Source organism: Ursus maritimus, unplaced genomic scaffold (genome assembly GCF_017311325.1).
Source record: "Ursus maritimus isolate PB19 unplaced genomic scaffold, ASM1731132v1 scaffold_4, whole genome shotgun sequence".
Taxonomy (NCBI): Eukaryota; Metazoa; Chordata; class Mammalia; order Carnivora; family Ursidae; genus Ursus; species Ursus maritimus.
This window is the reverse complement of record NW_024426552.1, coordinates 65,878,740-65,891,434: the sequence shown is the minus strand read 5'-3', so window position 1 is coordinate 65,891,434 and position 12,695 is coordinate 65,878,740. Positions and strand designations below refer to the sequence as shown.

At 41.2% G+C, this 12,695-nt stretch overlaps 1 protein-coding gene across 1 annotated transcript in view; it reads left to right on the top strand.

Moving 5' to 3' along the window:
* Window positions 1-12,695, top strand: part of HACD2 (3-hydroxyacyl-CoA dehydratase 2) — a 110,501-nt gene that overhangs the window by 22,833 nt on the left and 74,973 nt on the right. Inside the window, exon 3 of the mRNA XM_040621333.1 lies at window positions 4,770-4,788. Within this exon, the coding sequence (XP_040477267.1) occupies window positions 4,770-4,788 (19 nt within the window). The remainder of the gene's footprint in view (window positions 1-4,769; window positions 4,789-12,695) is intronic.

Below are 12,695 nucleotides of genomic sequence, written 5' to 3'. Positions count from 1 at the left end.
AGAACATAGAGACATATCTGCTAATTTTTTTTTTCTTAAATTCACATTCTCAGAACCGTTTCTAAAATTAGAATTCTAATTAGTTTCTTATCTTCTCCTTTTTCAAAAGACTGTTTGTTTTCAGGTTATATCCTTCTTAATTTTTTGCTCCTTAAAAAGTGATGTGGGGGCGCCTGGGTGGCTTAGTCAGTTAAGCATATGACTCTTGATTTCGGCTCAGGTCATGATCTCAGGGGCATGGGATCGAGCCCTGTGTTGGGCTCCACGCTCAGCAGGGAGTCTGTTTGGAATTCTCTCTCTCCCTCTCCATCTGCCCCTCCCTCCCTTACCTTCCCTCTCTCCCTCTCAAATAAATACATTTTTTAAAAAAATGATTATGGTAGTATCTTGTATTTAGTTAAAAATGGGCACTTGACAAAATAAACAAGTATATCAACTCCCTCACCTTTTAAAATTGTGGATATTTTCTTAGCACTTGAGATTAAGTTGTCTGGGAACCAATGCACTGTAATTCCCTGATTCAGATTGAAGTTTGGGGAGTTTTTTTCCCCTTCTACTCCCATTACGAAGTCCCACCAATTCTTTATCTGAGTGATTATCAGCTACATTCTTTCTTTCCTATGTTCCCATTTCTCATACTGGGCAGGCTGTTACCACACTACACTTAAATTACTGCTGGACCTCCTTTGCTATTCTTCTGCCCTTGATTCCTTTGTGCCCCAAACCTTCCACAGCTTCATAACATTCATCAGTTACATCACCTTTTTATCTTTTCATTTTTACTATTGAAGTATAGTTGATACACAGTATCCTATTAATTTCGGGTACATAGTTATTCAACAATTGTATATATTATGCAGTGCTCACCTCAGTGAGTCTGTTACCATCTGTCAGCATACAACTTTCTTTCTTTCTTTCTTTCTTTCTTTCTTTCTTTCTTTCTTTCTTTCTTTTTTTCTTTCTTTCTTCTTTTTGCCAACTAGGGAGATGCCTTTGGGCTTCAGTTTTTTCCTTTCTTATTTTTTTTTTTAATATATAAAGTAGCTTTATTCAGCTATTATTAACATATAGTTTTATGTTAATTTCAAGTGGGCAATATAATGCTTCAGCAATTCTATTCATTCAGTCAGTGCTCATCATAATTGTACTCTTAATCCCCTTCACCTATTATACCCATTCCCCCCCACCCCGGCAGCCTTCCTGTTCTGTATAGTTAAGAGTCTTTTTTTTGTTTTTGTCTCTTTTTTTTTCTTTGTTTTGTTTTATTTCTTAAATTCCACATACAAGTAAAATCATATGGTATTTGTCTTTCTCTGACTGACTTATTTCGCTCAGCATAATACTCTCTGGATCCATCAGTGTTGTTGCAAATGCAAGATGTCATTCTTTTTTATGGCTGGGTAATATTCCACTGTGTATATATAACATATCTTCTGTATCCATTCGTCAGTTGATGGACACTTAGGTTGCTTCCATATCTTGGCCATTGTAAATAGTACTGCAATAAACACATGGTATATATATGTTCTCCAATTAGTGTTTTCATATTCTTTGGGTAAATACCAGCAGTATGGTAGTTCTATTTTTAACTTTTTGAGGAACCTCCATACTGTGTTCCACAGTTGCTGCACCAGCTTGCATTCATGGCAACAGTGTACAAGGGTTCTTTTTTCTTGACATCCTTGCCTATACTTGTATTTTTTGTCTTTTTGATTCTAGCCATTCTGACAAGTGTGAGGTGATATCTCACAGGTTTTGATTTGTATTTCCCTGATGATTAGTGACGTTGAACATCTTTTCATGTGTCTTTTGGCCATCTGTATGTCTTTTCTGGAAAAAAATGTCTGTTCTTGTCCTCTGCCCATTTTTTTAATTGGATTATTTGGTTATTTGATGTTAAGACGTATAAGGTCTTTATATATTTTGTGTATTAACCCCTTATTGGATACGTCATTTGCAAATATCTTCTCTTATTTAGTGTGTTGTCTTTTTGTTTTGTTGATGGTTTCCTTTGCTGGGCAAAAGTTTTTTATTTTAGTGTATTCTCAATAGTTTTAATTTTGCTTTTGCTTCCCTTGCCAAAGAAGACACATCTAGAAAAATGTTTCTACCACAGATGTCAAAAAGATTACTGCCTATGTTTTCTTCTAGTTTTATGGCTTCAGGTCTCACATTTAGGTCTTTAACCCATTTTGAGTTTATTTTTGTGTCTGGTGTAAGAACGTGGTCCTGTCTCATTGTTTGTATGTAGCTGTCCAGTTTTCCCAGCACCAGTTTTGAAGAGACTTTTCCCCATTGTGTCTTCTTGCCTGCTTTGTCATTGATTATGCCATACAACATTATTACAGTGTCATTGACTATTTTCTCTATGCTGTGCTTCTTTTTGTTTTTTTAAGATTTTTTATTTATTTATTTGACAGGGACAGCCAGCAGAGAGGGAACACAAGCAGGGGGAGTGGGAGGGGAAGAAGCAGGCTCATAGCGGAGGAGCCCGATGTGGGACTTGATCCCGGAACGCCGGGATCACACCCTGAGCCAAAGGCAGACGCTTAACGACTGCGCCACCCAGGCGCCCCTATGCTATACTTCTTATCTCCATGACTTCATTCATTTTATAACTGGAAGTTTGAACCTCTTTATCCCTTTATCTGTTTCACTCATCTTAATTTTTTATTTTCATTTTGCTGTTCTGTCTGGGCAAATTCCATTGCTTTGTCTTCCAGCTTCCTGATGCATTCTTCTACTTCATCCAGTCTGCTATTTTTTCAAACTTCTGTTCTTTACTTTCTTATATTTTCTGTATCTTTGTTTAAGTTCTCATTGTGTTCAACCAGATTTCTACTGAGATCACTGAGCATCTGTATGATAATTTCTTTGAACTTTTTATCAGGTTGATTGCTTCTCTGTGTTTCATTTAGTTCTTTTTCTGAGATTTTGTCATGTTCTTTTCTTTGGAACTTATTACTCTGTCTCGTCATTTTGCCTAACGCTTTGTGTTTGTTTCTATGTATGTTTCTATGTATGTTTCTCCCAGTCTTGAATGAGTGGCCTTACATAGGACATGGTACTATTTGGCCCAGAAATACAATCTCCCAATCACCGGAACCAGGCGCTCAAGGGGTGTCACCTTCGTGGGCTGTGTGTGCCCTCCTGTTGTGGCAGGGCCTGAGGCTGTGGTTGGTTGGCTGCGCTAACCCTTGGTAGGGCTACAGGTGTCCACAACTGCTGCAGGGTGTCTGTGGGCAGGGCACTCTGCTGGGTGTTCCCATTGTTACTAGAAAGTTAAAGGAATTCCAGGATGGTGCTGGCCAGCACCCACATTAGTAAGGTAGACTTGAATCACAAAAATTGCTCCCACCAGTGTCAGTTTCCAGAGAGAGCCCCTGCTGTTTCCTGCCTCTTCGGGCAGACACTTTTAAGGTTAACAAATGATTCTCCTTTACCTGTGGTCTATGTACTATTCAAGTTGGTGTTTTGCACTGGTTTCTGGGTTGAGTGAGTGTGTGTGGGCCCTTTAAGAGCAGGTTTTCTGTTCCCTGCAGCTTTATAGTCTTCCTAAAGGTGATCCCTATTGATTTTCAGAGCCTAGTGTTTTGGGGGCTTATCATCGTCTCTCTTGTGCAGGATCTAAGGATTTGGGTACCAGATACAGAACTCAGGTACCTTTGATCCTCTGGATAAAGTCCGTACTTTTGATGTCCCTCCCAATTGTGACACACCATAGCTGGCGTTTATTGCCTAGCAAATCTGTGTTACTGCTGCTATCCTTTTACTCTTTGTTGTGAAGGCTCTGTTCATTGAATTTTCAGGTCCCTTTCAGAAAGAATTATTCCACAGTTGGTTATAGATTTGTTGTGTCCACAGAGGAGGTGAGTTCAGGATCTTGCTACACCACCATCTTGAACCCGGCTCCTTAGATTACATGTTTACCACAACCACCACCAGCGTTAAAGCAATGCCATATTCAGGATGAATGAATAACCTAATTGGCCACTTGGATGGCCACTGAGATGGAAAGTAGATAACAGTCTCACCCAAAGCACTGGAAATAAAAACAGGGAAGACCCATACCAGAAGTATTGGCAGGACTTGGAAACCAGTAGGACTTGTCGGGGAGGGGAAGGAAAAAGCAGTTGGACTTGGGAGATTGATGATCAAGAGGCATAGCAGGTATGAAGGAAGGAAAGGGGGGTTTCTTGAGGAGGCTGCCGTGTTTGAGCTGCTGCTGGTACGCCTAGATGGAGATGTCCAAAGGCAGTTTGCAGTGTGGGCCTGGGGATGACGAGATCTAGGGTCACAGATTGGACTGGGAACATGCCTGTAATGAGGTCACCAAATGAGACAAGATGGAGTCTCACTGTGGAGCTTTGTAGGTTGAATGAATGTCTGCATTGAAGGGCCTGCCGGGTAAGAAGAGCCAACAAAGGCTCTTCTGACCCTGTGTTCTGTAGTCTGTGACAGTTCTGTTCTGTAGAATATGCGACATGGGAGATGGACACCTACTGCTCTTTCAGTATATGTATTATGAACGAAATCCTTGATAACTGGTACACTACTGGGTAAGATTTATTCCTTAGGAAATCTCCCACAGATACGGAAAGTAAAAGGGAAGAAACAAACAAAAATAAGTAAGAATGTACATTTTGTTAAATAGCCAAGTTTAAAAATGGAATGTGTGTTTTTCAAGTCTAATACTGAAAAGTTAGTCTGTAGGAACTATATATTATTATTGATCTTTACTAATTCTTTTTTCCCCCTTTTTTCTCTAGATTTTACATTGTGCAGTAGGTAAGTATGGACTTTCCCCCCTACTAAGTACAGTGGGTTCTGCTATTTTTAAAAGTCAGAAATAATAGGTCAATTTGATTATGACTAAATAGTGAAAAAACAAAGCTATTTAATCATTGTATATAAAATTGCTTACATTGGCATGGCTTTTGGTTTCTTAAATGACAGGTACTACTTAGATGTTATCACTGAACAATTTATTAAATGTCACAACTGTTTCACTCTGTCAATTTAAAGAGGCCCCTCTCACCCTGTTATAAGGGTGACAGAAGCACTAGCATATTTATTAAAATGTGACTTGGGGGCCTTGGTTCTGGGCTATGGTTCTGGGCTATGTAGAAAGCCCTCCCTGTGATCACTTAAATATTAGATGCTTTTTACTTATGTTTAAAATGGAGTAGTTGGGGCACCTGGGTGGCTCAGTCATTAAGCGTCTGCCTTCAGCTCAGGGCGTGGTCCTGGCATTCTGGGATCGAGCCCCACATCAGGCTCCTCCGCTGGGAGCCTGCTTCTTCCTCTCCCACTCCCCCTGCTTGTGTTCCCTCTCTCGCTGGCTGTCTCTCTCTCTGTCAAATGAATAAATAAAATCTTTTTTAAAAAATTTTAAAAATAAAAAAATAAATAAAATGGAGTAGTACATATATTGCCCATCTCCCAGATGACTACTGAATGAAAGTAAGAAGGATTGGAGAAATCTAAGTATAAAGAGTTATATAAATGTAAGGGATTTCTACTAAAAGCAGATACAGTGTGTTTTGGGGGGAAGGGGCGTGTCATCAACTTCTGCTTCAGAACTGAGGAATAGTTTCTTGTCTGGGGTGAGCTAGACCCTTCTAATTAAATAGAAATCAATTCTGGAAAGTTGACAGATTCTGTAAGAGTAAGCCCATGGTGGTTGCTGTGCATTTGGGCTTATCTTTGAAAGGGCGGATTTGCATTTGACCTCGGGAAGCACCAAAGGTCTGAAAACTCTAGAACCGTGCATCCAAACCATTTTGATCCTATCAACTTAATTCACAAATTAGGTGGGTACTTACTGTATTCAGGGCACTGTGCTTGGCACTGTGGAGTTCAGAGATAAGGAGACTTAGTTCAGAAGGACACACAGGTGGACATGCAGCAAGCTAGCCCGTGTAGGTCTTACAGGGTCTCTCTGATACCTGGCTCCATTAATTTTAAGGAAGACAAAGGATCTTGGTTGTAAACAGCTGCACCTCAGCTAATTTCCCACTAGGAAGAAGGTCTACAGTCAGGGGTTTCTCATGATTTACGGGATTTTGTATGCCTGTGTCTATATTTATTTTAGGGGCGGCTGGGTAGAATTCATAGCTTTCATTAGGTTCCCACAGGAGTATGTGATCCCCAGAAGGTTAAGAAGCACTGCTTTAGAACCTTTGAGCAAGAGATTTGAAAGGGTCTTGGGGTCTCATGCCACATGGTCTGCTTTCTCAGATGTTATAGGACCTGGGCTGTGTCACTTAGCCAGTAAATGGGTTTTAGCCGATGTATCATTTCACACACATTTCCTTTTTAATCCTTTATCTACAATTTTGAGATGAAAAATTTTGTCCTTTCTTAGATGGTTAAATGAATTTTAAGCATAAGCTTGCAGATTAGGGGATACATTTTGCCATAGAGAGTTCCTGAACCACTTCAGGCCTTTTCCACATGATTGAACCCTGTGCTCCATTCTCCGCATTCTCTTAACCTTCAGCTGCCTTTAAATGCATGTTTTTGAGCATGTGTGCTACATTTTAATTAATATTTCATTGTATTTTAATGCCCTGATTCCCTTTATCTTAGAATGTATTTTCATACTTCTTTGTAAAATTTCTGCCCAGAAATAAAGTTTCTGACCAGTATACGTATTCTTTCATACCAGGAATACTACTGGATGCCTGGCACGTGGGTGCCAGACACTGGGTTGGACAGGGAGAGTAGAAAGGTGAGCAGGCACAAGCTTGAGTTCAGGAAACCCACAGTCAGGGCCCCTTCTGAGCTCCTCTGGAGGGGTGCGCTCCAGACTGGTGTTCATTTCACAGTCTGCTCTGATAGTTTGTGGACCACTGTCCTCGTGGCCTAGCATGATACCTGACACATAGTAGATACTTAAAATTCCTTTTTAATTCCTCCAGGACCTTGCTCTGTCAGTGATTCTGTCTCCTGCATCCTCATTCTTTGTCATCCACATCTTCCTTCTCACAAAATGCTCAGGGTACACCATCCTAAAAATAATTTTGGACCTAGCCTTTGACCCTACATTCCTCCTTTACCAGTACTAAATTCCTCTCTGTCCCTTTTACCAGATTTATGGTGGACTCTTTCCACTTCCTCACTCCCATTAATACCTTAGCCCAGCAGTTGGATCTCCTTGACCTAGTAAAATTGCCTGTTGGTCTAAAATCAGCAACAGTTTCTGCTAAATTCTGAGGACATGTTTGGAGCTTACTGGACTTCTCGACTACATGGGGCACCACTGATGACTCCCTCCACCAATTCCTGTTCCTTTAGTTTCCATTATACTGAGCCATTCTGGCTCTTCTTGTCCTTTGTGGTTCTTTTCTTTTTTCGGGGGCTTTTTCTTTGTCTTCTTGACTCTTCATTGTGGGTATTCCGAGGGTCTGGCCTAACTCTTTGCCCTTCTGACTGAATATGCCCTCTATGGGTGATCTCTTTCCTTCTCATGCTGTGAGATACTTGTGACACCCACTTTTTAAACTCCAAGCCACCCCTGCACTCCAGACTGCAGATCATCCTTTACCTGCGGGCTATCTGCTTCTGAATGCACACCTCCTTCTCAGTGTGAGTCAGAGTCCCAGGCTTGTTCTGCCTCCTGTGCTTTCTTTGTCAGGGGCACCACCAGCCACCAGCCCTTTAGTCCCCTAACCTAGACCTACAGCTCACTGACAGCTCCTCCTCCTCCCGGACCCCCACCTCTATAGCCAGGTGATCATCAGATTTTATCATTTCTGTTTCCTGCATACGTTTCAAATTGTCCTGTTTTTTTCATCACTATTCAGGGCCTCAGTATGCCTCATCTAGGCTCCCTTATAGGTCTCCCTGAACTTCTAGGCTTATAATATTAACAGTGATAAGAGCTACCCTTTATTGACCATTTACTGCATTCCAGTGCTTCACATTCATTACCTCATTTATCTCCCATTTTACAGTTGACAAGACTGAAGCTTAGAAAGTTTTATTTTTTTTTTAAGATTTTATTTATTTATTTGAGAGAGAGAACATGAGCATAAGCGGTGGGAGGGGCAGAGGGAGAGGGAGCAGCAGACTCCCCCATGAGCTCGATCCCAGGACCCTGAGATCATGACCTGAGTTGAAGTCAGCCGCTTAACCGACTGAGCCGCCCAGGGGCCCCTTAGAAGGTTTTGTATCTTGCCAAAGTTCACAGTTAATAAACCCTAGATAGAATCAGGAGTTGAACCTTTGGCTGTGTGACTCTAAGCCCATGCTTCACATAGCCCTTGAGGGATTTAGTTAAAGGATAATTCTGAGCTTGTTGTTTCCCTGCTTAAAACCCTTCACTGGTTTCAACTTCTTCATGATCTGGACCCTGCCTGCCTCCCCAACCTTATCTGTGCCCTGCCTCTCATTCCATGCTTCAGCCACCGAGAACTTTTTTTGAGTCTCCCCCATGTTACCGTACTACTGCCCTACTTCCTGCCTCTAGTCTGTGCCAGGCTCTGCTCTCTGTCTGGAATGAGCAGCCCACCCCCTTCAGCTGGCAACTCTTCACCAGTAAACTTTCCTCCCATGCATTGGCTAGATTAGATGCCATTCCTCACCTTCCTGTAATATCCTGCACCTCACTGTTGTTATACTTTCTGCCATGTGTTATGGTCTACCACTGTACCTGTGTCCCCCACCAACACCACTGAATTTTTTGAGAAGTGAGAACTATTTCTTACTGATTTCTGTATCCTGGCATCTAACAATACAGAGCGCCTAGTGAGAGCTCAGTGAACATTTGTTCATAATCTTAACAAATTCTGGTGACCTTTTCCAAAACTTGTTTCAAAATGTTTTCAGTTCTTTTAAAAACTAAGAATAAATACGCTGTTTCTAGCATTATTTTAAAGACAGTGCCTTATTTTTTTATTCATACAACTTGTTAATTTTTGGAATGCTGGTTTCTTTTCTTGTGACTTTGTGAAACTTCACTGTAAGAATTTGGTCTTTTAATACTTGTTGTGGAGCCTTGAGTTTACAGACTGTTTAGTTTACATACTGTTGATGAAAAGTCCGGACCTCTGTCAGACCTGGGTTATCAGCTGTGTGACTTCCAGGAAGTGACTCAGTTTCTGTGCACCTAGTTCCTTCATCAGCTAACGGGGGATGATCCCCACCTCGTAGGGTCGTTGTGCAAATGAAAGGGGACATGCATGAGAACTACTTAGCATAGTGCCTGAAACATGGTAATGCTGAAAACTGCCCCCAAAATGGGAGCTGTGATTAACTAAAGCAATGTAACGTTACAGAATGTTAAATGTTTCTGTCCCTAATGTAATGTTTAATATTTATACAGGTATAACTTTTCCGTATTCTTAGTTTTTTTTATTATAATTTCTGTGTAAATGATTGTTTCAGGGCCACTTATTCTTAGTGTGGGTTGGAGCTGCTTCTAGTTCATAGTTGTGACAATGCAACTGGGCAAAAATAGCTTCCAGAGATGGTAAATTAAAATTCTGTATGAGGGGCTCATTTCTGTGAGAAATCAAGGCTTCTGTCCGTGCAAAAGGTTCCCGTGCCCCAGTTACTTCAAAGTCAGTGGTTTGTTCTCCATTGATAATGTAGAGACAAGAGTTCTTTCTTGGGGTTGGGGGAGTGATTTTGAACACGTATTGGGGATGTATTTTCTTTAAGTAAGATATAGTTGACATCTAACACTGTATTTGTTTCAGGTGTACAATATAAATAATTTTGGAAGTTCTCTTTTGATTGAAAAGTGTAGAACAGGAACTCAGTCATAGCCCAGAGGGAATTATGTCTAAAGTTGAGTATTAGCACTTTGATATCATCAACAGACAGGGACAGAAGCCCTTTTACTAAGATACTCCGGATTTGTGATTTCAAATATTTGTCATATGTGCCAGCTTGCACTCCTCTCTCAAACTAATGACACCTTTTCTTTTATTTACTTATTTTTAAAAAGTGAATTTTAAGAAATTTGCAATTGTCTTAATAATAGGAGGTAGCACATGCCTTCAAACCTGACTTTATTAGGTAACAAATGGTGCCAGGGAGGAAGAGGAGCAGCTGCTGGGGAGATGAGCACGAGAAGACCACATCTCCTACCAGAAATCTTTTCCCTTCCACCAATTCGAGTGAATTAAATCTTCATCAAACTATAACACTTCTGCCCCCCACTTTGAGAGGGTCGAGCTTTTAGCAGTCATTTACAGTGTGGTATTGTGAGGGGGATCTTTCGTCACATATTATTAAAACCAGACCCAGAACCCTCCATGTTGTAGTGGGAGAGAACTCTGGAAGGAAAGCATCCTGGCGGGAAGGGAGAATTCCTCTGGATTCGCTTACCTGGAATTCCCTTTCCATCCCTGCACCTGCCCAGTCCTCAGGAGTATGGCTTTGAACAAAAACTGCTTTCTTTGGTTCCACTTAGGTGAGTTGACCTAAGATGAACTTTACCAAATAGCAAAGAAGACAGAAAGGGAATGAGTATCAAAATACAAACAGTATAAAAATACCCATATCCCCAAAGTACAAACTCTAGATCCTGACATCTACCTCCCCTTTTGTTACTGGGTGTTGATACAGTTGCCCAGTTGCGGACTCTCTTCCACCCTGTTTTTAGTGTGCTCAAACCCTGGGAACCCCCCACTCCTCTCCCCAGCCCATTTTTCTGACCCCCTCACAAAAGTGAATAAAAATGTTCCAGATTTAGATTCAGGTGTTGCTTTCTGACTGGGGGCATGTTTAGTGGTGGTAATGGCAAAGGAAAGAAGGAGCCCTTAGAGGTGGGAAAGTGGTATTAACCTTTCCCAGGAGGCTACCCTATCTCCCCTGCCTAGAAGCTTCTAAAGCTCCACCTGGAGAGTTCCTGGGGAGCAAGGGGTGGGGGTAGAGACCTGGATAGGAGCTTGCCAAAGTCAGCCTTCACATCTTTGCAATTCTGCCTTTGTCATTTATTAAGTACAGTTCTGACAGTGTCCTGACAACCAGAGCTCTGTGTGAAGACCATATGGCCATGATCTTTCCCACATCAGTCAAGCCCTTCACACCAGCCTAGCTTAGTCTCCCTCTGCCTTGGCCCTTCATTCCTTCTGTAGCTTCCTGAGCAAATTTTGCCTCCTCCCTCCAGACACGAAGCGAAGAGGAAGAACAGATAGTTTTAGCACCTGCATCTTCTGTGCCTGGTACCAAAGCTAAAACACTTGTTCTCTGAATAAACTTCGTGTTTTCCCACCTCCATAATTTTGTATGTAGTCTCTTTGCCTGGAGCACCCAACTCTGTTGGTTGTTCCTCGCTCCATGTGAATGTACTGAGATGAAGGGAAGGGAGAAATAGAGCATGCTCATCAGGAGCCCAAAGCGCCTGCCCAGGGAAGGTGGGAGACTTACCCAGAGCTCATGGGCACTGCTTAGCACCTGGCCAGCACTCAGTAAGTTGTAGCAGCTCCTCCGTTGATGATTAGTGGGCAAAACTTGATCTCTGAGGGTTCCTGTGCCCCGTCGGGGTTCAGAAGGGAAAGCCATGAAGAGAGCCTGGATTGGGGAGTTTTACCTCTGCCGTCCTTGTACGAACAGCCAGGGGTTTGGTTTGAATAGAAACCTGTTACTGAGATATTTAAAGTATCTTCCCTGTATGATAATAGTGTAGCATCCACTCCTTTAGGAACCAAGTTAAGGCAAACCAGGCCTTTTGGAAACACTACTAGTTTTGTGACAAGTCAGGTGTCCTCTTTCTAGACCTTAGTTTTCACATCTGAAAAACTAGGGGTTGGACTAGATAACAGATTATCTCTAACATTCCTTGTAACTTGATGTTCTGACATTCCATGAAACTAATGTAGCTTCAGAGATGAATTTCAGTGATGTGAGTAGTGATAGAAGAAGAGGATAGGCTCGATCTTTCAGTGTACCTATGTGTTGGTATTAGGAAACTATTTCAGCAGTGTACTGTTTCAAGTACTGTAGTTTCAGGAAATCTTTCCACTCAATGCAGTGTGAAAGCCACATCTCAAAGCAGAATTGAAATAGATAAGCACATGCACTTTTTCTATAGTATGCAGTTACCCATACTGATCACTAGATGGCACCCTTGTATTAGTAAGGAGATTTTTCTCTTGGAAGTTACAGAGCTGGAGGACTTCTAATAAAATACAGAACTTCTGGAGGACTTCTAATAAAAATAGATCGTAATGAGTTAATAGCTAAAACTGAAGAATGATCAAGTTTACCAGGAAAAAGGAGAAATGGATGTTTTTCTGTTGAGTCTGATGACTTGATCACTAATATCGGAGATAACGAAAAACTGGAACTTTCTGCGTTACCCTGAAGGAAATTATCTTATAAATACTTCTTTTTTTAAGGCACCAAAGTGTCTTTAAAACTAAGAATAAGCTCAATTTACTTCATTAAAAGCCAGCCCCCCCAAAAAAAAAATTCTTAGAAGTTCTCTGGTGAGGTGGTTTGTGACAACCTGTAGCCAATTTACCTTTCATTTGTGTTCTTAACTTCAAAAGCAAGGTTAGTTCAAGGAAGCTGGAAACACATTATAGTGGCTGAGTTGAGTAAATTCCATTGAGCCAAAAGGGGAAAGTTTGAGTTCTCTTTAGCAAAAGAATTATTTGATTTATGGCTCTGTGGCAGGAGTTGAATGGTTAAATAAATAATAAAGGGAGCAAGAATGCTTAGGAATATTTGTATGATAG